Source organism: Sphaeramia orbicularis, chromosome 3, assembly GCF_902148855.1.
Source record: "Sphaeramia orbicularis chromosome 3, fSphaOr1.1, whole genome shotgun sequence".
Lineage (NCBI taxonomy): Eukaryota > Metazoa > Chordata > Actinopteri > Kurtiformes > Apogonidae > Sphaeramia > Sphaeramia orbicularis.
The window spans coordinates 7734288-7761969 of record NC_043959.1 but is presented as its reverse complement, the minus strand read 5'-3'; the positions used below and the strand labels follow the sequence as shown (position 1 = coordinate 7761969).

Genomic DNA, 27682 nt, shown 5'->3' with positions numbered 1-27682 from the left:
TGACTTTTACAGATGCACAATTCTCAAACAGTTAAATTTTTATGTGAAACCTCAAAAATCTCTAAAAGAAATTATAGTTTTTACTACTAGGTCATCTCCCACACTGGGCATTTTTGTTTTTTTAAATCAACAAATCAATCTGTACTCAGGTTGTACAAAATCTACACTCAGGATCCAGTCAACATGTTGATGAGTGTGAATTACACACAGTGACCAGTAGTGAAAACCCTCACTAATCATCAGTAGTCACCACGACATACTTGAGTGTAAATCAACAAGACCAGACCGTTGATAGGTGCTGGATGTACAGCAGGATGTACACAGACAGCAAAACACTCCTGAGCTCATCACAGCACTATATGACGGATAAACAGACACTACAGACAGACTGACAGCACCAGGAATCTAACTCCACAGTGGTCAACCAAGTAAAACTGCTCCTATTCAGAATCACCAACCAGGACTTTTTTATGTTGTCTTCTGTCATTCACAATTATCCTACATGATACTCAAGCAAATTTTATCTTCCATACTACCAAACTTCTGTCAGTCAGTATTCTCTAAAATATTGTGGACCGCATTTTTGGATTAATCTAAAACCTGAACTTCAATCAACATTGTCTTTATCATTATTTAAAAAGCATTTGAAAAGGACTTGAATTTACAAAAAAATGTAAGGCTTTATATCATTAGGGGGTTTTTTTGTTTGTTTTTTTTTGTTTTTTTTTTTACTTTAGATGATTTTTTTCAGTTATATCATAATTTTCTTCTTTTTTTTCTGTGTATTGTTTATTTCTGGGGAGGTATTTATATAAGCCTTTTTTGGCTTCTATCCTCTCCAGCTCGATGGTGTTACTTGCATGACAATTGTTTTTAAATATTTTTTTCTTGCTGTTTGTGATATGCAAATAAATAAAATAAAATAAAATAAAATAAAATAAAATAAAATAAAATAAAATTAAATTAAATTAAATTAAATTAAATTAAATTAAATTATCCTGCTTCAGTGGTGATTGTACATGATATTAACAAAAATTTCCATTTGCATTTAGGAATCTGTAATCTTTATATTTATTAATTTAATTACAGGACAGTGTGTATTGGCATTAGTTGCAAAGAAAAAGATACATGCACCAGATTTAGCAGAGAAACTAATTACCTCCCCCAGGAGGTATTGTGATCACTTTGCTTTGTGTGTTTGCGTGTGTGCGTGAGTGTTTGTGTGTTTGTTTGTTTGTTTGTTTGTTTGTTAGCAAGATAACTCAAAAAGTTATGGATGGATTTTCATGAAATTTTCAGGAAATGTTGATACTGGCACAAGGAAGAAATGATTAGATTTTGGTGGTGATTGAGGGGTGGGGGCAGATCTGTCTTGGCAGAGGTCTGCGCTGTCTGATTGCTTTTCTTGTTTCCGTTTGTTGCCCTAGACAAACGACCAACATAATAAAACATCACATAGATTATGAAGTACTAATATACTGGAAGAAAATCGTTGAACATGACAGATATAGGAAAGTTTGCTCAGGCTGAACGGTTACAGCCAAATACATAAAAAGAGGCTCACATTCTAAAAGTTCCGTAACATTTCCAAGAATAAGACATAAAAGAAAGAAGAAGGAGAGAAGAAGAGAGAGGAGGAAAAAAAAGAAGAAGAAATAAATAAATTGGTTAATCATACAACAGCAAACCAGACATGGAAAGAAGTGCAAGATTAAAAACTATTGAGCTAAAAACTTCTGTAGAATTAACTAAGACAATTGACACAATACGTGTGTGTGTGCGTGTGTGTGTGTGTGTGTGTGTGTGTGTGTGCTGCACAATTGCAGCTGTCAAATGACCTGAAATTCTTTTGATATTTACTCAAACATTTACACAAAATGCTATTTATTTGGACCTTATTGTCTACAATCAGCAGCTTCAGACTGATTACTGACTGTGTGTTTTTAATGCCCTTTAGTGTATGTTTTACCAAATGAATTTAGACTGTATCTGAACTGTGGGGTTCTCAGCTTTCTGAGGCAACTTGAATCCTCCCATTACAATCGATCCGCACTGATTTACATAGAATTCAATCAGGTGATACAGAGACTCCAAGTGAAACTCAATCCCCATAGAGCCACAAGGTTTAATGTCCGACTTTACAGTGGAAATAAAGAAGACTGCAGCCTGGTTACAAACAAAACAGTTTTGGTCTCTGTAGATCATTTCTCCTTTTTGCACAATTCCAGGGGTCACATATAAAAACTCACATGTTTCATTTATATTAAGTCTTGTATATATGAAGGACTAAAGATGTCACCACTTACAGTAACAGTGGTGAGTTGGACTTTTATAGTTTAAATTTAATGAAAAAATATTTGTGTTTTTTTAGATTTAGATTTAGTTGTGGTTGTGAAGTTACACTTAAGAACACTGTCAGTGGACCAGATAAGGTTAGCTTTAATTCAGTTTTGCATTACATGAGCTGTCAGCTTGTCTGCTAATCTAATCAGACCAGCTATTGCATTAATCAGGGTGTTTACACTGCATGCATTGCTGTTTACAGTGTGATCCTTGTTTTAAGTTTGTGTTAGTTTGTTGAGTTTCATCATTCACTCTTCCTGATTTTCACCCTCTCGTCTAAATAAATAACACTATGTTGTATCCTTTATGAAAATAACAAAATAGCAGCCCACAGTCTAGAAATATGAGTTATCACCCTGAAAAAAAGAATGTCTTTGCTTGACTATGGAGTTACTGGTTTCAAAAACCAAACCACAGTGTATTTTTATTTATTTATTTTTTAAATCACATATAGTACGTTCATCCTAAGATAATGCATGATGCTGACTGATGCACTAGTAAAAATGGTAAGAATGAAAAGATTGCAAATTCATGGGGGGTGGGCGACACTTAGTGTTAACTTATAGAAAAGGAATAAAATTTTTAAAAATACACGAACAGATTTAGGCAGTTCTTGGTCTATGTCAGTGGTTTTCAACCTTGGAGTCGGGACCCCATGTGGGGTCGCCTGGAATTCGAATGGGGTCACCCCATGAATATTCTAGTAACTGATAAAAATGGAAAAAAAAAAAACAAAAAACAAAAAACAACGTATTACAAAATACAAAATACATGGTGAGTTGACAGAGATAATCTCAATCCATAAAAGACATGACAAATTGTGAGTCTGAAACTGAAGCAATGTGGTTCTGTTTATCTTTCAAATGTTCATTGTGGTCGGTTTCAGATGCTGCAGCTCTTTCATAATTCATAGTTTGAGTTCTTGTTTGTTCAGTATTAATTATCAGCCTTGTAAATCCAAGCTGGACTGACTGCACATATCCTGACCAAAGAAAATAAAATTCTCACTTTGTGCAGTAATCTACACCTGCCTCCGTCCATAATAATATACATTATATGGACTAAATGTTGTCTAAAATTAAGGTTTATTTGCAACATATTATAGCACATTATTACATGATCAAAAACAAAATAATTTTAGCAAAAAAAAAAAAAAGTCTCCGTTTTGAATGTCTGGGGTCACCAGAAATTTGTGATGTTAAAATGGGGTCATGAGCCAAAAAAGGTTGGGAACCACTCATCTATGTAGTCTTTTAGGGGTTCATTCTCATTTATTCTGTCCTCATGATGACAAAAGTATATTTTTCTTAAATTCTTGTGAAAAACAGCCAAGACTAGAAGACAACCCAATGAAACAATTACAATGATTAGTCTTGTAATTAGAGACCAAATAATAATGACTTTAATACAATCACTTGAGGCTGAAATTGTAATTAATTATAATTGTCCAGAGGGAAATGATGCACATGAAAAACATAACTGTTTAACATAAGTATTTAGCACAAAATGTACCTGAGCATTTTTAATACAGGTTTTCTTCATGGTCTTGACACATCCAGCTCTGCAGATTTCAACACTTGGTTCACTTTTGCTCACAGTATGTTTACAGATATTGACCCAACCATCCAAAATGGTGACAATACCACATATAAATTCAGTTTAAAGCCGGTGTCTTGTCCACACAGTGACACACAAAGTACCACATTGCAACTTACCACTGTAGCATAAATTCCTTCTAAATCAATAGCTCTCTCCGCTGAGAGCAGCATCCATCTGAATTTAGCTGCTATAAACCAAACGGACATTCATCTCCAGCACTCATCCGACTTTCATCTGCTGAAAATCCCTGATGTTTTCGGCCCAATTATCAAAGTCCCTGTCATCTTCCTGCTTCTAGGTGCCTCATCTCCATTCAGTCACCACAGGATCACTCAACACACCAGGGGGATCAGACCACACTGCTTTACATGCCAGTCAAAAACCATACACTAATATACACCCACCAGTAAATGTCAGTTTACTAGCAACATGGCCCCTGAAATCTATCCATGTTTCTAATTTAACATCAAACTTATTGTTTTACTAAATCAAACCAAAAGATGACAACTTCTACAAAAAATACAACTGAAGAAACAATTGTTCCTTGTTTGTGTTTGTATAATTTGTAGAGCACAAAAGTACAGAAAATGCCAAAACAGTGTGCTGCCAACATTGGTTGGCAGTGCACTGCACATTTATGAAGAATATAAATATCCTTAATATTGATGTTTTTACTAAATTGGCCATTCAACACTCTGTCAGTGCCAAAATTCCCTGAGGGCCCCGCTAACTATCATCATCTTCTGACATCAACCAAAATATGTCAACCTAAATCTTCACATTAGCAGAATTTTCAAAATTGCAATATAAAACCGATTAAAAACCAGAATAATAAATAAATAAGCATATAACTACAGTAACTCATGCTCTACTGAGAGACAGGGTTCATATTGGTAGAATGTAATAAGTTGGTACAATATGCAGACATAGACCAACTATAAAAACAGGACCAATGGCCCTGTAGCTTACCGGCCAAATTAAAAGCTTTGGGAAATATATCCAGATGCCATTTATTATCACCCAGTTATGTGTATTTATTATATTACAGAAATAGTCCATGTTTTAATCATATTCCAGTCAGATCTGTAAAAAATTCAAATTCCAACTTGATATCATTGATACTTATTGATTTATTGGATCAATCCACTTCCTATCTGCTATAATGGGAAAATTTTTCAAAGTCACACCAAATCCAGAATCAGATCCGGACTGAAACACTTTCAATACTTTGTGTTGACATCATCATAAAGAAGCTGTATACCAAGTTTGAAGTCAATCAGAACTGTAGTTTGGGAGAAAAAGACAATTGAAATTTTTTCTCCATAAGAGGCCATGGCAAATTTTGCGTAAGTTCCCGGATCCAGAAGAAGATCCTGATCAGCATGTGGCCATTACGTTTTGGTCATCTCCCCATCAGGGCTGTACTGTAGAAATTTCCACTTGATATCATGTATATTTACTGAGTTATTGCATCAATCCACTTCCTATCTCTTATAATGGGGAAATTTTTCAAAGTCGCACCAAATCCAGAATCAGATCCGGATCCAAATAATTTCACTAACTTTTGTTGACATCATCATAAAGAAGCTGTTTACCAAGCTTGAAGTCAATCAGAATTGTAGTTTTGGAGAAGAAGACGATTGAAATTTTTGCAACGGACGACAGACGCCGGACGGCACATGACGACAATAGCTTACGGCCTGTCGGCTGGTAAGCTAAAAACCATGTAACTATAAAATACATACAATAAAACTGAGTAGATTTCTTATGAAACTAAATACTCTTTACTTATAAGTTCAGTGCTCATCAACACTAAGGTTTTCTACTGATGTGCCAAAGAAAGCTGAAGTCTCACCTGTTCCGATGTGCCCCATGGGAGCTAACGTTGGATAAAATTAGGTCAATGATATATCGAATAACAAAAAATGTTTGATTCCATTTGAATTGAGTCACCATTTACACATATGTTTGTAAATTCATAATGTACTTTAGTAGTAAAGAAAGTTTGTGTTTGTTTGTGGTAAAGATAGTAAAGTAAACTCCAGTTCAGTGTTGAACAGCTTAGTCGACTGGATCCTTTTGTTGCATGTGATAGATGTCACTGACACCATGACCTCTGCATATTACACCTTGTTCTTTGAGAATGAAGTGAAAAGTTATTATTTATTTGGTGGGTTTATTTAGGAGGTTTATTTCACTCCAGTTTAGTTGTATTGAAGCTGCAGAGACGTCTTCAGACTGTGAAAACAGAGCATTACCTCTGTGACTTTCAGGTGTCTATGTACTTTGACAGTCTTCAGCAGTTCAACAGTTTTATAACAAACTGTGATTTTCTTGACTTGACACTGAAATAAATCATATGTTTAAATGACAGCATCATTCAAAAGGTATCAAAAAATTATGCCATTATACAATACAATACAATTATTTCCTAAAATGAGGCCTCTTGGGCCACAAACAGAGGGAGTGGGACTTTGGCTCACTATTGCAAATTGCCCAGTGAATAATTTAAAGGAAGGGCTGTGGTTACTGCGGTAGCTACGTTCAGAGACAGTTGTAGGACTCAGAAAAAGGTCTGTGTCGCCCAGATCCTGAATTCTGATCCTGATGCCTCTGTAACAAAGCAGCAGCAGGATAACCCAGATCCAGACACAGTGGAGCTGAATTTCAAATGAATAAACACATAGGAAAGGATATAAATAAATGGCTAAAATACTTAAACGCTTGAATCCTACATGATAGACTGACTAACAGAATGGAGTATGGTCAGAGTTTGAGCTGTTTTCTGGTTCCTACACTGACAATAGGGATGCACCGATGCCGATACCAGTATCGGGTATCGGGTCCGATACTCAGTGTGTGTATTCGTACTCATACTTGTAAAAGTACCAATACAACCACACTGATACCACTTACAGCACCGTCACATTCACAGTTAAGTGCAACAGGTACGCAGCAGAGGAGTAATGTCAGCAGTGTGGAGATTTTTCAAAATAAATGACAGTGACAAAAGTAACGCTGACTGCAAGTAATGTTAAAGACACAGACAGATATGGACGGAGCGTTCTGTCTGTCCTCTGCGTACATTCCATCTGTTTTCCAGGTGCTGGTGGATGCATACCCAGACGGAGAATACCAGCGGGAACCGTGGAGGTAGAGGATCTGTTCAAAGAGCGACTGTGTGAGTTAGAGAAAAACTACTGACAGATTTATGACAACTACCCTCATCAACATCAACATTAGTATCCACATTAGTGTTACCTCTGTCATCCCCATGTGTATTACTACTGACTTTCTTTGTCTTTTCTTCGTGGTATTCAGCCAGTATGGTGAATTAAGAGTGGCGCCCCCTGATGGATTGATTGAGAAACACTCATTCCAATGAATTAAATGTCAGTAGCAGCATTTTGTTACAGGCAGACTAATGACAATGACAATAAAGCACATTTTCAAAAGTAACTAAGAACTGTAATGGTATTATTAAGTACTCTTATCAGCACTAAGTATTGGCAAGTACTCAAATGTAAGTACTTGTACTTGGTCTGGAAAAAAGTGGTATTGGTGCATCCCTACTTAAAACCTGGGGATAAAGTGTCTTCAGAATATTTCACCTAAACAAACATAAGCTCTGCAACTATTTAAATAACACATCACATATTATTGTTATGCACAGGAAAATACAAATTAGAAAAATGCAAAAAAAATAAGCGTGATAGCCATACCTGCAGCCGCACAACTTTAAGAAGATGGTAACCCTCAAACACTAATGCATTTTTGTTAAATTAATTTTGATTATAGCTTGACACTTAAATATTATACATACATAAAACAATTATGACACAAAGCTCTTAATTTTATACAATATTTTCTTTTTTTTATTTATTTTTTTTGCTGAAATTTATATTACATTGAATCTATTTGCAAGTGCACAGATTTAGTCTAACACTACTTTTAGGTCAGTCATTATTTAACATGTTAAGTTACTTTATGGTATGTTTAATCTTTAGTTCTATTGCTGTGTGACATGGGTTTGAAGGTGTAGTTACTATAAATGGAAGAAGTGCCAATGATGACATACCAAAATACCACCAGGCGAGAGGATTTTGGAGAGATTAAATTCAGATTCCTTATTGTTGTTTGCATTGTTTAAAGTTTGTGCAAATGTTCCTTTTGGCTTTAATAATTGTTTTTGTTTGTTTGTTTTTTGTTTTGTTTTTGTTTTACTTGTACTCGGTCTGGAAAAATGTGGTATCGGTGCATCCCTAACTGATAAACAGATTTATATAACGGGCAGATGAAGAGTTGTGAGCGAAAACATTAAGATTTTGATAAGTGGAAAGAGGGTGGCATCATCTCACTAAAAGCAATTTGTCATTTCTTGTCGCAGCCTAAATGTAAATGAAGTCGGTGCTGACGACAAAACTAAAAACAGGGACAAAAACATAACCTTTCGAATGAGTATTCAGAAATGTGATGTGTATTAATTTAATCTCCAATTCCAATCGTAATTTATACCAGAGCTGAATTTGCACAAAATGGTCCTGACCACAAATTTATAAAGCCCCAGGTTTTAACTGCCTCGTCCAGATGCTGGATTTGGATTTCAGCCTCCCTCCCACACAGTAAATGTGTGTGAACAGAGGCTGTGTGGTGAGTTGTTGTAAATAACAACCTCTGCTGGAAACAGGGGTCAGTGTGGCAGTGTCTTCAAGTGTAAAGCATGCACAGCTGCTCGGTGCTGGTTGGAAAAAAACACCTGGCTATAAATGACTTCTATGTATAAAATGACCAGGCCATTAAGGAGTAATTATGGTGTCATTTGCTACTCTAAAAACTGTTCTGGTGGTTCTTTTGTAAAGTATTAATTCTGAAATTAGATTTGAGACCTAACAGAAATCTTTACTTCCTGATATGTGGTTTTTTTTTGACAGCTACTTCATGTGTTTTCAGTGAATCTGTATTAGTGTGGTTTCATAAATGCCTCATGCTTCCTCAGCTCCACCCTATGGTCCATATTCTTGAACTAAGGATTTGCCATTGTATTCTAAAACCAATGGGTCATATCACCGTGGCAACATACGTTGATTATACAGTCTGGTTGTAAGTGGGTGTCAGTTTATTCTGTCTGTTTTGTTCAGATCCACGTGACTGGAAACTCTTTATCATGTCATTATGTTCTGCGTATACAGTGCTGTGGAAAAGTCTCAGGTCACCTTTAGCTTCGTTCTTCTCAGGGTTTTGATGCGTTTGCATATGTACAGTCGTGGAAAAAATTATTAGACCACCCTTGTTTTCTTCAATTTCTTGTTCATTTTAATGCCTGATACAACTAAAGATCCGTTTGTTTGGACAAATATAATGATAACAACAAAAATAGCTCATAGTAGTTTAATTTCAGAGCTGATATCTATCCATTTTCCATGTTTTCTTGATAATAACCAAAATCACTTAAGTTCTTACATTAATATCTATGGCATTGTACTGACAAAAACAGTGTTTTTAGGCATTCCAGGTTTTCTTTTCTGTCTGTTTTAGTCACATGATACACACATGAGTTAGTACTTGATTGCAAAACCATTGTTTCTGATGACTTTTGATGGTTTAATAATTTTTCCGCGACTATATTTCTCAGTCTTTTTCCTGTGAAATATGGTGGTTATAGCTTTGCTAAAACAACAAACCTACTGGTGTCATGATTTTGGATAGTTTTGTATATATTCCATACCGCCTGGCCAAAAAAAATAAGTCTCCACCTGCTGTAATAACCTTATGTTCACGCTTAATGATGTTTCCATTAGATAACAAGTGTTCAGAGAACGCAAACCTCCGCCAAGCACCACGAATGGTGTGCAAGTGTGGATCGACTATTTCTTTTTAAATTAAACAGTTTCAAGGTTGTTCCATAGAGCAGAAAAAGTTGAAGCTTGGTACCAGTCATGTGTATGTCAAATTACATTAAATTCCAATCAATATTTGTTGAGTTAAAAAAATGTGTTGTAAATGGGATTTTCAATGTTCAACTGAAATGTCCAAAGAGTCCACATTCCACAGTGGATGTGGACAATTTTGTGCCAGATACAAGATATTTTTATAAGCTATGGGTGTATCAAATTGGAGGCTAATCGGAGTCGTTTTTAATTTTTTTATGAATTTTCGAAAATTGCTCAATGATGAGAGATAAGAAAATTTGAGATTTTGTGACCTTGCTGTGACCTTGAACTTTGGCCTACTTGGCCCAAAATTGAATGGGTTCGTCCCAGGGCCTAGGCCTATCTGTGGGTAAAATTTGGTAAAGATGTTGGAATAGTTTTCCCGTAAAGTTGCTACCAAACAAACACGCAAACAAACAAACACACAAAGCAAAATGATCACAATACAATGGCGGAGGTAATAATTACTCCAGTGAATAATATATGTTTCAGCTACAACATGTTCTTTAACTCAAACTGATGCAATGAGTAGCTTCTCTTTTCTGAAACAACCATCGATTCTCCATCTATAACCATCTAGCCATACTCATCTTTCCGTATCTTGTATGGCAGGATGAATCTCCCCTTCCCAGGTTGCAGCCATCCTGTTACTGCAGCATACATTCTCATGTGCAGACAGATGCTGGAATCTGGGGAGTGCCGACCTCCCATACATGTATACACGTCGGGGTAAATCTGAGTCCGAGACATGAGCAGCTGCCAAGGGTAAAGAAATGAAACTGACATGGTGGCCAAAGTGTTAATGCTGTAACCTGGCAATTTTGTGGAAAACAAGATGGATGCCCACTGTCCCCTCCCATGACCTTTGACTGGATTTAAATCCCACCGCTACTTCGCGCAAACCAGTTTTGACTTGGATTGCACAATTTGCCCCTGCTCACGCATGCATGAAAACATGGGTCTGTGAATTTGGAAAAATATCCACCAATCCCCTACCTACTGACGTCCATAAAAGAAAATTCCAAAAAATGATCAAATGCGGAACTAGGGGTAATTTTTCAAAATGTACAGGTTTTTTTTATACACCCTGTATGTGCGGTGTATGTTGACTGTATACCCTCTTCTGTTGCTCTTCATGAGATTTAGCCTTTTTTTTTGTGCGTTAAAGGGTTTTTGGGGGACATCTGCACTGCAGGAATAGCGAGGGCATTCAATACATTTTGTAAAGCTCCTTAAGGAAAAAACAGGTCTTCATGCTTTTGGGATACATAAATAAAGTGGACTGGACTGACTCTGGTTGCTAATACTGAAAATTACCAGGATGTACCACACAAGTAAGTCTCTGAACAGCATAGAATCCATCCTTTTATTATTGCTTAGATATACAGTACTGACCTGACATCTACACACTGTCTTTCTCCTTTAGTTTGACCTATATCACAGGGTTTGCACCTGCAGTAGCCTCTCCTCATTATGAGCCACGCACTCTATGACTAAACCTGCAGAGTCAACACCAGCTGATAAATTTCCTTCAGTATGTTGTAGACCATGTTCTGCACCTGCTGCAACAAAACCTCTAGATATTAACTTCACATGCTGGAAAGGGGAGGGGGGGTTGAATTGCAGACCAGTTCTTCATTTACCAAAATGGTGTTTATAAGTAAAAGAGTGACTCAGTTTTTGTTGGATTTAATTCATAAATACTGTACACCCCAGGTAATTTGAATTATTTCATTCCTATGAGAATTATTGTTTGGTTATAATTGGAAAAATAAACTCATGTTCCCAAAAATGAACTAACTCTATGCTTTTCTTGTTACTTTAACAGCTGAGAGATGCTTTACTCTAATGCCTGAAACTAGAATCATCTGGTTTGTGTGATTAAATGTGGCAAAATATAATTATATGCAAGTCTCTCACAGTATTTGGAATTTCCACAAGCTGCACATGTAAAGCTAGAAATGCAACCTGAAAGTGCATACCTCTGCCAAGGTCCCAAATCCCTGTGATTCAATGAAAGGCCATATCTGGAATGTGAAATATAGCAAATATTTCACACTTTTTCACAGTTCAGTAGGTTTGTCCTTGGCTCCCTTCTACTAGGTTTTATCAGTATTGCTGCAATAGAATTTATGTAATTCTACTGAAACACAAACAAACCCATAAACAGGTGAGGGAGAATACACTGATGGATTATCAAGATGGCAGAGGCCAAAATGCAACTGCAACTACTGCCTGCAAAACAATGGATGATGTCACAGCGGCTACATCCACTTTGTTTGTACAGTCTTGCTTGTGGCTTATTACACATATAGTTTTTTTTTTTTTTTTAACGTATGTCCCTGTCATCTCGTTTTCAAATCTTAAAACTGTCTCTTTTTTTTGCTGCTGTCACCTGTCATTTCACTTTCAGAATGATGCAACTTCTGCCAGACCTTGCTGTCCAAAAGGTCTCTGCAGTGCACTCAATCACATCAAAATAAATCATCAGGAAGACTATTTTTACTCTTTCTCTACACCCACTGTGAAGACTCTACTGGGGGGATGCTAAAGTATGGCTCATGGTGTGACTGTCTCTGCAAAATGATGACTCCTCTAATGCTGCTTCATCTTCCTTCAACCATCTACACTATGTCAGTAAATTCATTTAATTACACTTTAGGTCTTCTTTTAATTATTTGCTGCTGACTGAAATACTAGCAGAGGAGGAAAGCCAGTTTCTTTACTAGTCCCCTATATTTAGTGTAATGTTTACTTCATGTACTGTACTTAGAGAACTTGGAGAACTTAACCCATAAAGACCCAGTGTTACTTTTGTGTCAGTTTCTAAATGATTTTTTCTCTATATTAACCTTTCTTTGATTTATCACCATTTACTATAACATTATCCTCTATAATTAGCTTTTTTTTTTTTTTTTTTACTGTAAATCATGTAATTTTTTTATATTTAATTTTATACATTACATTTAGATCATCATGAATAATCATAGTTAATTCAAAGGTTATTAGATCAAAACAGAGAAAACTGAAGAAAAAGTGAGTTTTTCAGCACACTCATATACCAGTAGGTGTCTGAGTGTATGAGTGTAGCTGCCACCATGCAATAATTAATCAAATTATTAATATAAGTATTTGGCTGGAGTAGGACAAGGTCCCCTTGGGTGGCAGAAGTCAGAGCTGTCTCTGTGGAAGCACAACTTCAAAATATATTCCACAACAACCTTTCATGTAGCATTAACAAGATCAGAGCTAACCTAATGTCTGCTTTTGACAAAAAATGGGTGAAGGGGATACTGGTGAAACCAAAGCTGCGGACATAGAACTGAAAACTGAACTGAACTGAAAAACACATATAAAACAGAGTTTTATGTCAGCGCAAACTTGACCAGAAACCGAAGGTCCCTAATTGCTCAGTTGCATACAGGAATCCTTCCCTTGGCCTTAGAAACTTGGAGATTTAACCAAATCCTAGAAGAAAACAGACTTTGTGGACTGTGAGATTTGGGGAAAGTGGGAAATGAATCACATTTTCTTTTGTATTGTCCTCTAAATGATGAACTAAGAGCCTCTGTGTTTAATGAGATGTTTATTTGGAACCCTGATATGTTCTGGAGCACTGATGATGACAAGATGAAATGGTTGTTTAGTTCAAATGTATATAAATTAGCATTATTTGTTTGTAAAGCCTGGAAAAAGCGGCTGATGTGTTTGTTTAACTAGGTCAGTACGCTGTCTTGTTCATATCTATTGAGCCTATTGTCTGGCATTTGGTCTTTGGTTTATATTTTGGGTGTCTTATAAGCCCATGTAAGGGCTGGGCATATTCTTACGCTGGACACAATAATTAAAAATCCATTCATTCAATGAAAGCAAAGCCAGACCCTACTGGGAGCAATTTAGGGTTCAGTGTCTTGCCCAAGGACACTCTGAAATGCGGACAGTCAGAGGCAAGATTCAAACCACCGACCCTTTGGTCATTGGACAACCGGCTCTACCAACTGAGCAGCCGCCCCAGCCGGGTCAAAGTACTCTGATGTATTGTCAAACATTGTCAACACCTGCATCTGTGAGATGATTCTCATTTCTAGTTAAAGGTCCCTTTGAAGAGAAAAAATATATGAAACAGCATCTGTGATGATGATATTGATGCACTCCATTTATCTTGGACACAGCATGTCGACTTACTATATATCCAGGTGCACAAGTACAAGCTCCTGTGATGCCGTCACAGTCAGCTCCATTAGCACAGGTACACATCTCCCTGCAGCCTTCACCATAGTAACCAGCTGGACAGGTCTCGTTGCAGTAAAGCCCTGCCCACCCTGCTGCACAGGTGCACTCTCCTGACAAAGGGTGACAGCTATAAAAGGAAAGAGATTAGAAGTCAGTGCTGTAAGCTGGTTGACATTGTACAGGGACACAATGTCCATTAAATGAATATCCTTCTTATATTTAGACTCTCATACAGGTTTCCTCTCATGTTGTTGGAGGATGACAGTGTCTCTGTGTCACGGATTAACATTATCTAAAACTTTCAGTGAAAAAGTTTATCACAGCCTGAGATGACAACAACACTGATTAGTAGGCATCTTTAATTTTTGTGCAGGGTTAGTCATGGTTTTTTTTTATATCTTGTTACTTTAGGAGACACAAATGTCCCCTTCCCTAAACTGTTATAAAAGTAACATGTATTAATATTATTGTCCATAACACATTTTTAACCCAATGTCAGTTCTCATTATTACTATCAAATTTCCATTTATGCCAAACACAGTTTCTAGTTGTGTGTGTGTGTGTGTGTGTGTATATATACATATATATATATATATATATATATATATATATATATATATATATATATATATATATATATATATATATATATATAAACATTACTATTGCTCAGATCCACATTAACATGCATACACATTTCATGCTAATAAATACACAAATTCAGTTCACTACTATATCCAGAGTCAAACTATACATCCTGAATAAATTATGCTCACTTTGTGTATCTATAAAACAAGTATGCACAGTATACAGTAGGAAGTCAAAAGCTCAAAATGATTGAATTTAATAAGAATCTAATTCTAAATGTATCAGAAAAAGAACTGCAAACAAAATGCTTGACCCAAACATCTATAACTACTGCAGTAATTCCATCACAGTCATTTATTATTCACAAAGTAAATAACATGTACAGAAACACTTAACATGACCTCCCCAGTTGTATACCTGAGTGTGTTTGCAGCTTTGCAGGGGCAGTATTTGTCACAGATGAGTCCATACAGGCCATTGGGACAGAAGCGGTCCTGGCAGCTGGGACCTTTAAAGCCCTCGTTGCACAGACAGGCTCCATTAATGTGGTAACATTTGGCCCCATTCTGGCAATCACACTTGTGGGCACACTGTGGCCCATAGGTGCCCACTGGACATTCATCCTGGCATCTGGGTTATGATAAAGACAGTGAAGGAGAATGTTAGCTTTGCCATGACAGGACCAGATCTCAGAGTGTTTCTTTGATATTTGGACATAACATACGATAGAAAATGAAACTGAGATTGTCAAGTAGTTAGCTGGAATTATTTAATACATAGTATGTAGGAATATCACTGAGTCGATCATTTTTTCTAAGCTGAATGAACAGTTTAACAATTATTTATTATCCTAAACAGAATTTTCTGGAAATAATCTTTTTTTTAACATTCTAAAAGAGGGAAATATTTACACTATTAATGATCTGATTTGCTTGATATTTCTTAGACCTACTTTATAAACATTTTAATATACTATAGTTTCAAATAGGGATGTAATGATTAACCAACGGTTAATTACCATTAATTACCGACGGTTAGTATTACCATTTAAATTCTAATCATCATGATAACTGTGTTTGATTACCGCATTTTGAAAGAGAAAAAGAGAGAGAGAGAGAGAGAGCGAGAGAGAGAGAGAGAGAGAGAGAGAGAGAGAGAGAGAGAGAGAGAGAGAGAGAGAGAGACTATCAATCTATGAAAAACAAACTAAAACAACTCAAACTTGATATTGAAAATGGTCATGCAATGTCCATAAGGTTCCATCTTTAATGCACATTTGTATGTTTGATGTTTACATGTTAATAATTGAATGTTTCTGCAACAGAAAGTACATTGTAACTGTTATTTTATTTGTTATTTGTTGTTGTTTTTTTTTTTTTTAATAAAACGTGGTTAAATTATTTCAGTGTGTGTACAAGTACTTTTTGAACATTTTGAGCACATTTCAACAATACCGTGATAATAATGATAACCGTGAGAATTTTAGTCACAATAACCGTGATATGAAATGTTCATATCACTACGTCCCTAGTATGAAATAGTGCAAAAATGAATAGTTTTGGTCAAGTATGTGAAGAAGAGATAATCATTTTGACTGCATGTCAAAAATATAAATGTATCACACTACAGCAGTTTGCATGCAAACCAGCAAGCCCTACTGCACTGTGTCTTATAATTCCACTCCGTAACACTAGCGTGAGTAGTGAGTTATTGTAGTTTTCTCTACCCTCAGTCTAATACAAATAGGAAGTAGCTCTAATTATCAAGCAAATTGTAAGTAGTAGTTGGCATTGTTTGGCCCTTACAGTCCATTCAAGAGGAACTGAGGACCTGAAGTTCTTTTCAAAGCCTCCACACTTCTCTGACAAAAACAGCATTATGAAATGAGGGAACATGAGAGCTGCTGGTCAGCCGCTGCCTGGATATGCTACTTGGTGCTATTGTCTACCTTCAATATTTGTATACATTAATCCTGCACAAACAAAGAAAAAATGGTATCAGCAGTATATCCACCCACAGCCCCATTTAATGTGTGGTTAAATTACTGCTTTACCAAGAGTCTGGTGATTGTAAAGAGTGTGAACTGTAGGCTGCTGAGCTTAGTTTTTACCATAATAATTGTAAGAGCCAAAAGATGATGGCTAATAAAAATTAATGTTCGTAAGTTTATTTGTGTGAAGTTGCAAATTTCTGATTTTCTTCGTTGCTATTTAATGCACCTTCACTGTGTATGTGTGTCGCATGACCTGTCAGCAGTAAGGAAAACGAGAGCTTACAGAGCTTATGAGTGTATAGTTTTTTTCTACCGTCTGACATGATGTAAATTAACCTTTTTAGTTTTAATAAATTTTTGGAATGGATTGCAGTCTTGTCATTCACATCAGAATACAACTCGTACGTGGTTTTTGGAAACCAATGGAAGATCACTACAACAACAACAACAACAATAATAATAATAATAATAATAATAATAATAATAATAATAATAATAATAATAATGGATTGGATAAACACCATTTAATATTAGAACAGACATACAGAATCCTGAAGATGCTAAATGCTACTGTGTGTGTATTTTTGCAGTGCTTGTTTAACAGATAAAATGCTAAAGTGAAATACTGATTATGGCTGTCTTATTAGCTGTTGTTACGGTTAACACTAGTTACGAGTATTAACATATATTTTAGTTAGTTTATGCAACAACCTGCCTCTGTATATCAGACAAGCCTCCTCCTTGCCCATTTTTAAATCTCTTCTTAAAACCCACCTGTTCTCCTTGGCCTTTTAACACTCGTGCGATGTTGATATTTTGTTTCTGTTTTTATATTTTAACTTGTTTTATTTTATTTGATTTGATTTTAATGTTTTTAATGCTTTTATTAATTTGTATTGTGTTTTTATTCTTCTGTACAGCACTTTGGTCCACTGTGGTTGTTTCAAAGTGCTGTATTAAATAAAGTTGGATTGGAATGGATTGGAACTAATTAATCACTTGTAAAGCAAAATATCATATCATGGAAGAGTAGGGTGTTATTCCATCTGGTCCAGTCGAAAAACCAAACATGGACATATTTCTCTGAACACACCCATGACTCCAATCTAAACAACAGTGCTACTTCTTTTTCTACTCATGTGAGACTGATTGCAGATAGGATGGTCCAAAGTGACTCACTACTCCCCCTAGTGTAAGAAAGTGGTATAACAGGTCAGGACCGTCTGGAGCTACCTGGTTAGCATGCTAACTGATATCAATATATCTGCAATATAACCTAATATACTTTATCCTCTGATGGGATTTTTCTGCATATTGAATGTTTTAATGCAAAACTATTACAAATTACAACACTTAACTCACATTTGCAATTCAGAAAATGATAGAAGATACTTCTGCTACTAACTAAAAAGAAAAACCCTGTGATATTCGGCACACTGAGCTTATTACCCAGAGTTAAGGACCTCCTTTTTCTTCACAGATGACATGAGCTCTTCCATCATGCAAGCTGGCACCATTATGAGGTCAACGGGTTAGATATTATGCTGAGACCCTGAGTGGTGCTCAAGGTTAAAGCATACAAAGTAGCCATATGGCTTTAATGAGCATGATTAAACAGACAGGTCTGAAATGAGTAAAGAAGTGTTTGAGAACAGTCAGAGCTGAAGTTAGACTCCATTCCTAACACGTCCACAACTGAGACCATTAAGAAGTAGACAAATCACTCCATTAAAATAGCTCAGAGTGGACTTCTGTTTTGTGTCACGTTTAAATCATGCCGACTTCCTCAGGACTCTTATCTCGGCTAATTCCATTAGAACGTAGACGGGGTGGGAGAGAACTCAATCTAGGAATTATTCCATGTAGGCTAATTCACCTGTCTGGGCCCTGAATGAATGGAGGTAATTTGGCCCAATTGAGAATAACGACAGAGAGAGAGAGAGGGAGAGAGGGAGAAAGAGATAGACAGAAGGAGCGAGTCCAATCTAGACAGGAAGAGAGAGGAAGACAGAGGGACATGGAGGACCAGAGCGACGTGGTGTTGGAGGAAGAGTTTTACAACGACTGAGATGATGGAGGTAATAAAGGAGAAAACAAGTTTAAATATCTCTTAGTTTAAAAGCTTTGGTGGGAACAGCCGACACAAAGGGATATGACCATTATGTCTGATGAGATCCTCAGTCATCCAGCTCATGGTACAGTACTGTACTTAAGTCTACGACCACCATTAGGTTTGTTGATTTAGTAAAGCTGTAATGAGATAAAGACACAACCAAGACGCACAGGAAATGTTCACAGCATTAAAAACAAAACTAGCATTAAAAACAAGCCCCTATTTAACAACTTATCAAGTGTTTAGTCCTTTTGTACTTAACATGTCAACACTTTTGTTCAGAAAATGACATTATTTTTTTATTTTTTATTTTTTTACAATAGATTTCACTGAACAAATGTCAGGTATTTATTTTTCTTTCGCCTACTTTTGTATGTGAATAAATCAGACTTAATACTGACTCTACCCTTTTAGTACTGTGCACACACTTCTTGCATTTTCTTACTGTATCTAAAGAAGAGCCTGAGAAATAAATCCATCATACCTACAATCCTGCAAAAACAAGATAGCTACAGGTGGCTAAGACTTCAGCACAGAAGAGCATTAAAGATATTCTGACTAAAGTGTTTAGGTGTAAGCACGTAACAGCCTACAAAGTGAGACCAGAGGCTAATCTGTTTGAATAGAGTCCTATGGGAGGAGTGGGTCAGTTCACAGAATACACAATTATTAAGTGAATACTGTTAGTTTCATGATAATCAGGCAACCTCTGTGATGAAATTATATTATAACATCGTATTTATAGACATGTAAATTACAATGCCACCTGATAAATTCCAATGCAACAAAATGATCATCTGCTGAGCCTTGTAGCCAACTCATAGGCTCTCCCATTTGGGTTATGAAATCCACTGACCCACTTCTGTAAACATTTGGAAAAGCTTTGGTGACGTTACGGAACTGATATGATTTACCTACAGTGATGCATGGGATCAAAGCTTAAACTAATTAGTCACAGATTAGCCATTACTTTTTCATCAACAGCAAAATGGGAATCTTTTGTACGTAGCCTAACAATTTGACTGTATATTTGGACCCAATCCCCTATCTCTGCTATATCCTCAAGTGCCTAGTAGCCCTTTAGCAGGGTTTAGGCTGAAATGTGTACTAAGAATACGAGTGAGTAAAATGATACAACATGATGCTAATTAGGGATGCACCGATACCACTTTTTTCCAGACCGAGTACAAGTACAAGTACTTACATTTGAGTAGTACTTGCCAATACCAAGTACCGATAAGAGTACTTAAAAATACCATTACAGTTCTTTGTTACTTTTAAAAATGTGCTTTATTGTCGTTGTCATTAGTCTGACTGTAACAAGGTGCTGCTACTGACATTTAATGTGTTGGAATGAGCATTTCTCAATCAATCCACCAGGGGGCGTAGCTCTAAATTCACCATACAGGACAAATAGCACGAAGAAAAGAAACGTTTTTTGAGAAGAAGAAAGTCAGTAATAATAAACATGGAGACATGCTGCACTTAAATGTGAATGTCACGCTGTTGTAAGTGGTATCGGTGCAGTTGTATAGGAGTACTTTACATACTTACGAGTACAACTACAAGTACACACGCTGAGTATCAGACCCAATACCTGATACTGGTAGTTTGTCGAGTCGTCACTACAGCTAACATCACTAAACAGTCACTAGAGGTTTTCCCATTAAGATTAATGACCATAATGCTGCTTTTCACTGATTTTTTTTTTTTTTTTTTTTGGGGGGGGGGTATTGTAGGCCTGTCGTATGAATACTTTTTCCATAAGTTACAATGGTTTAATAATTGTATAAAGGCTAGTTTTTAATGTGCAGACCAGGAGGGTGGCAAGATGGCTGCCAAGGGTATAGTAGTTTGTTTTTTCTCCACTCACATTCTCCTCAGATATTCTATTTTAACATTCACTTCGTCATTACTTGGTGACCTGGCTCATATTTCAGTAAGTTTTTAACATTACCCAAGAAGGCTCTAGACAAAAACACACTCTAATTGAAGCTGTTTTTCTACTATTGGTTCCTATTGGACACTGTTAAAAAACTATGAATAACAAGGTGGTACCAACCCAAAAACAGTCATTAACCTCTGTTGATCGAACAAAACCGTACTTATTTGGACACAGATAGTTTGTTCTTATTCTGCTTGCTTGTTTGTGTTAGTTTCCCTGCTGTATTTACAGTTTATTACATATTCTACTGTGTGCTCACATTTCTCTTTCTCCCTGCTGAGTTGCATTCATATTTGCAGTGGCAATAAACTAATTTCCCACGGGGGTAAAGTTTCTTGCAGTCTTGTCTACGGTGCAGTCATTTTCTTACTGTACCTCTCGCCGATGTAGCCAGCATTGCACTGGCATTGACCGCTGATGTGGTCACACAGTCCACCGTTACGACATGTGCATTCCTCTGTGCAATTAATACCAAAGGATCCAAACTGACATGGTTGTGCACACACTGGGCCCTGAGGAGAAGACAATAAAGGCATCATGTTTACATAGAAATCAAACATGAACCACAAAGAGTTTAAGCTTTTAACTAGACACTAAGTCAAAGTCATGGAACTACTAACACTGATTCCTTTAATTTCAAAGAAAGTGTTAAAACTCTTGAATCAACGCTGTCAGTCTGTAAATATTTGGACTGATTGTATGTTTTTTTCTATGTTCGCAAATGCTTTTATTATTGTAAAACTATAATTATGTGACTATTTTGCTGCCGTCTTGGCCAGTTCTCCCTTGAAAAAGAGATCCACTATCTCAGTGGGACCAACCTGGTTAAATAAAAAAAAACTTTTACAACTAAATGGTTTTGCACTTTTGCCTTTTGTGGCACTCAAACCACTATACACTGTGGCACATTCATTCATTCATTTATCAGTTTTGAGCAGAAAAAAAAAAAAAAAAAAAAAAAAAAAAAAAAAAAAAAATATATATATATATATATATATATATATATATATATATATATATATATATATATGTATGTGTGTGTACACAGAACTAATAGCAGAGCAAATACATTAATAAATAGAGATGATCAAGACAATGTAGCAATTGCCATGTACACTAGTAATAACAAAATAAATTCAATAAGTATTGCTCAAAAAGGGGTGGGAAGGAGAAAACTCATTAAATCCTACCCCCACCTCTCATTTATACAACATAACACACTACTTTTGCTTCCTTAATGATAAAATTACATCTGTTTAGTACTAATAATGTAAATAACAGGTAGTAAACAGATTAGGAAAACGGATGTATATTACACATAGTAACTATCTGATTGATAGTCTGCATAACTTATAATACTATATATTTCAACAATAATTACATACCAACAATGGTTCACCCATTAACTCACAAACCAGTGTAACAGTCAGTCAGTTCACTGGGAAGAACTGGAGATTTAGTGTCTTGCTCAAAGGTACTTCAGATGGATACATCAGGGATCAAACCACCAACCTTCTGGCTTATGGACGACTGCTCTACCAACAGAGCCACAGCCATCTGACACTTTATTTGAAAGGGAACATCCTCTAGTTTCTGTGTTCAGAATGGGGCTGAAACACAAGCTAAATTATCTGAGTTCAACCCCAGATCTTAAAGAATTAAATTAAAAATAAAAATAAAACTGCATATATCATCAAGTTTATGTTAAAATATACAATCACATAGCTACTGACTGACTCATGATCTATACTGTGTTTGATTTTCATCAGTCATTTCTTAACCTAAGAGTGAGGAGCCATTAAAATAATAGAAAATCATCCATGTTAAGTAAAGAAAACATTTGACTTGGATCACAACTTGGCTTGTTAATGACTCATTTCCAAAATCCACAAAACTATTTTTACTCTATTTCTACTTGATTCATAGTTGTATCTTTAAAAAAAAAGTCAAATAGCAAGCTTTTTTGTGAACAGACTAATAAATCCTACAAGAATTCACTAGTCAGATGAAAATTATAGCTCAGAGATCAAATATTATCTATCTTTGTGGATGATACAGCATAGACTGGAGCCCTGTATCAGGCAGAAAGTGTAATCACTCTCTGTTACCCAGTTCACCACAGCCTTGATATTGGCAATTACACTATTTTTAAAAACTTTTTTTAGTAAGCAACCATGTACAACATTAAACATAAATGACGGTATTGGATGCATTGAACCAAAATGAGCCCAAGACAATTTTCCCATTTCCCCATTCTCCTGGTGGCACAAAGGTCATTTTATCAACCCAGTTTCTGACTAGTTACTGTTACATTAGCATGTAATGAGCAGTGTTGAGAGTAATGTGTTACAAAAGTAATGCATTACAGTAACAGATTAGTTTTTGCTGTAACGTAGTAGTGTAAGGCATTACTAATCAATTTTCAGTAATATTTTACTCGGTACATGTTCAATAGTGTCTGTTTTACAACACACTTTTTGCCCATAATTTAATTGCTCAACTGAAAAAACAAAAACAAAACAACAAGACCGCAAGACCTTAAGAATCAAAAATGCATGTGTAAAGTTCTATTTCCTGTTGGTGTTCAGCCAAAGGGTGAAGATGGCAGAGGACAGTCCATTGTCCACATGGATGTATGTTCATTACTAACCCTAACCCTGCTTTACAGAAGCTAGTTAGCATGATCCCTGTGATCACCAATGACAAGGTAAGCTAACGTTTCTATGACTAGTTAGAATTCCTTATCAATGGTTTTTCTAGTGGCGTCCTCAGTGCTGCACCCCCTGTTTGAACATGTAAAATGTTGAACTACTGTACACGTGCCATTAATGACCAGTGTCTGTATGTAATTCAAAAGTATTACAGGAGTCATGTAATGCATTACAATTCTGAGACAGTAATATTGTAAGGCAAAGAATTACTTGTTAAATAACAGTTGCAAATAATCTGTAATGTATTACAGTTTGGAAGTAACTTGCACCACACAGGTACTGAGGGCACAGTTGGCACCAGACGATCATTCACAGACACGGACAGGCCCAGATCTGCATAATTGTCACCAGAGGAAGAAACTGTAATCCTGAACAAATGTGAGCAACTTAAAAATAAAATAAGATTAAAAACAACACAGCTGCTAAACATTTATAAACACAGCCAAAGCCAGGGCGGAGCGCTGCCAACAAACTCCCCACTGTGTGAAAGTGTGACTTAATATTCCCATCAATATAACATTATTAAGACAAAAGTACATCTGACTATAAATACAACTGTGTATTCCATTAAAAAGATGAATGTGTTGTTAGATGTGTACTTGTGGTGTGTAAAACAATGTGAGTCTTGTTCTTACAACTCAAATCTGGCACTGTTAAATGATCTGACTCAAGCAAAGAAATACAAAGACGATTCACTGTTGAGTTAGCTTACTGTTAGAGGTCATCAACACTGAGGCTTCAGTGCTTTAATTAGTCGGTTTTTAGATTCTATGTTATATCACTACACAATAGAGAGCCACAGGGTCTTTAAAGCTTCCTCAGACCCCTTTTCACAATCTGTGCAGTTTTTCTTCTTTTAATTTGCACCATGAGGTGGAACAGGGATGACAGGGGCCACATTCAGCCCAGTTTAATCTCAAACAGGCCGAACCAGTAAAATAACAGCATAATAGCCGCAATAACGACAACTCAAAACAGTAAAATTTAATTAGGAAAATATTTACTTTTACAAACTATTCAAACAAAAAAATTAATGTGAATAACCTGGAAAACTAAAATTTATTTAGAAAAATAAGTGCAATTTTAACAATATTATGCCTCAGCTGATTATTTATACATGTGCATTATAGATCAGATCTACAAAGGCACAAAACAAAAAAACTTTTAGTAACAGAATATTGTTAATTTTTGACTTTATTTTCTTTAGACATTTCAGGTTGTTCACATTTGTTCAGGTTATTCATATTTTGTTTGTAAAGGATAGTTTGCTAATGTAAATATTTTCAGAATTTTATTGTATTTATTTTCCCTAAAACAAAGAGAAAAAAACTGAGATTTCAGATCTCAGAGATCATTATTTATAGGCATAATGTAATATAATTGTTTTTACCTTAAACCCATAAGAAAATTTGTCGTCATTATTTATAGGTAATTATGCTATTATGTTACTTGAGCTCATATTGGTCTGTTTGTGGAACCTGAACTAAAACGAGTTCAACACCATTGACTGTTAATATCTTCAGTTATATTATTGCACTTTGCAAATTCATCCCACAGGCCAGATTGGAACCTTTGGTGGGGCGACTTTGGTTCTGGGAGAATTGATGTGTCAGTATTAGTCAGTAGGTGGTGATTTTATATGTTCTGATCCACTGTTAGGTGTTCAACAGAAGATACCATTAACCCCAGAAAACGCAGACAACTACTGATACTGAAAATCAAGGATAAAACTGAAGCTACTGCCCTGACCCTGTTTTCCAGAACAGATGCCTGATTGAGTCTCAGACCTTAAATTACAAACACACTGGTCTCATCAGTGCTTCCTAACTCAGGTGAGAGTGCACAAGAGTTGAGGATGTGGTGCAGGTCGTACCACCCATCCAGGCAGACAGGAGCATTCACCGGTCACATGATGGCACGTTCCTCCGTTCTGACACGGGCAGCGCTGTTCACACAGGGAGCCATGTTTACCTGGAGGACAAGGCTCCTCACAGCTGGACACAAGAGACACAACAGAGACAGGTGTGACATTCCATAGACAACTCTGAAATGTTCTGCAAACAGTATAAATGACCATAATGTCTAATCACTCTATTTTAAGACCTTCATTTACTGTACTGTAGAGTAAATCAACATTTTTCTTAGTAATATAACTCATTTGCTGCATTTGTTGTATAACACATTTAAAAGCGTTGTTCAATTTTTTGGTTACGTTTTCTGAATAATGAATATCATTAACCTCTTAAGACCCAGCTATGGGTTTTCTGTCCACATTTGCGGACAAGAGTTTCACAACTTTATCCAAAAAAAAAAAAAAAAGAAAAGTGTCCACCACAAAGGACATTCCATAAAAATTTTAAAAACTGCATCTGAAAAAACTGTTGCATCATGATGTTTCCAATATAGGTGCTTATTTAATAAAAAACAAAAAAAAAGCTTGTACTTTGCAGACATTTCCTGGGTCTTAGGAGATTAAAAAACATTTCAACTGCACAAACATAAAGTCACAGAAAAAATTATTTGACCACCCCTTGTTTTCTTCAATTTCTTGTTCATTTTAATGCCTGGTACAACTAAAGGTACATTTGTTTGGACACATATAATGATACCAACAAAAATAGCTCATAAGAGTTTAATTTCAGAGCTGATATCTATCCATTTTCCATGTCTTCTTGATAATATCCAAAATCATTTCAGTACTTACATCAATATCTATGGCATTGTACTGACAAAAACAGTGCTTTGAGGCATTCTGTGTTTTCTTTTCTGTCTGTTTTAGTCACATGATACACACAGCAGTTAGTACTTGATTGCATAACCATTGTTTCTGATGACTTTTGATGATCTAATATTTTTTTTTCTGTGACTGTACAGTCAAATATGGACATGACTGTAGATATAACATGGAAACATACATATTACAGCTTTATTAATGTTTTTATCCATATTTAATTACATGTTTATGTGCCCAGATATAGTATACAGGTATGAAACAGTGCAGATTCATAAGAGGTTTGAACAGGTAGGTTAGAAACCAAACATGTCTATTAAAGATCCCACATATAAATGTCAATAGACATTCTCAAAAAGACACACACACAAAAGGATTGATTAAGCTGTTTCAAGACATAAACAGAAAATACATACATATTTTATTTTAATGCAATTGTTATCTAAATGTTTTTATGATTAGATATTATTTTGTAATATTTATTACATATATTATAACAAAAGTAGTAATACGTAAAAAAATCATTTAACATCTGTACCAGCTGTTTTAACAAATGTATAGTAGTGACAGTTTGATAATCTTAACCATTCATACAATCATTCAAAATGTGATTCCTTGTAAATGTTCTCCTTCATGTCCATATAATAAAACCTACAAATGTAGAATTAATGGTAAAGTCGCAATAAGGGCCATCTGAGGTACCCTTTAGCAGAAATTTTTATTATATCTCCTTTAATAATATATGATATTAGATATTCTAACAACTGTGACTTATTATTACCACATGTAAAGGACTTCTTTTTCTTTAACTTCACTGTTTAAACCTTGAAAATGACTACAGTGATTAATCATAACTGTAATACTTCAGAAACTCATCAGTACATTTATTAAAAACACACAAAAGCCTGTTCAGAGATGTGGTGTGAACTCACAAAGCTCCAGTGTATCCTGGTGCACAGAGACACTCTCCAGTTTGATGGTGGCAGGTGGCGCCGTTGAGACACTGACACTCCAACAAACAGTCTTTTCCGTAGAAGCTGGGATCGCAGGGCTCCTCGCAGCGCCACCCCTGGTAGCCGTCGGTGCAGACGCAGGCACCGGTGATTGGGTTACATTTGGCCCCGTTCCGGCACTGACAGCGGTTACTACAGTGAGGACCCCAGAAGTCACTCTCACAACCTGGACACAGAAGAGGACATGAATGAGACCACGAGACGTATGGGAGCAGCGGGCAACGTAACATCTGTATGACTCATGATCACTATAATAAACTAGAAAAGCACTCGGAAAGCGCAGACCTACACCAAGGCAGATCAGTGCCTGCCCCTGCCCCCCAATCACCACCAAAATGTAATCATTTGTTCCTTGTGCCAGTATCAACATTTCCTGAAATTTTCATCTAAATTCATCCATAACTTTTTGAGTTATCTTGCACACAGACAGACAGACAAACCAACGCCAGCAAAAACATAACCTCCTTGGCGGAGGTAATAATA

The 27682-nt window shown here is 36.0% G+C and overlaps 1 protein-coding gene across 3 annotated transcripts in view; it reads right to left on the bottom strand.

Moving 5' to 3' along the window:
- The window catches only part of LOC115438200 (multiple epidermal growth factor-like domains protein 11), a 323683-nt gene that overhangs the window by 101921 nt on the left and 194080 nt on the right, over positions 1–27682 (bottom strand). For all 3 annotated transcript variants that reach the window (XM_030161642.1, XM_030161650.1, XM_030161657.1), the window contains exons 7-11: positions 27119–27365; positions 25329–25449; positions 21120–21256; positions 15111–15323; positions 14058–14232 (exon numbers count right to left, since the gene is read on the bottom strand). In XM_030161642.1, coding sequence (XP_030017502.1) covers positions 14058–14232; positions 15111–15323; positions 21120–21256; positions 25329–25449; positions 27119–27365 — 893 coding nt within the window. The remainder of the gene's footprint in view (positions 1–14057; positions 14233–15110; positions 15324–21119; positions 21257–25328; positions 25450–27118; positions 27366–27682) is intronic.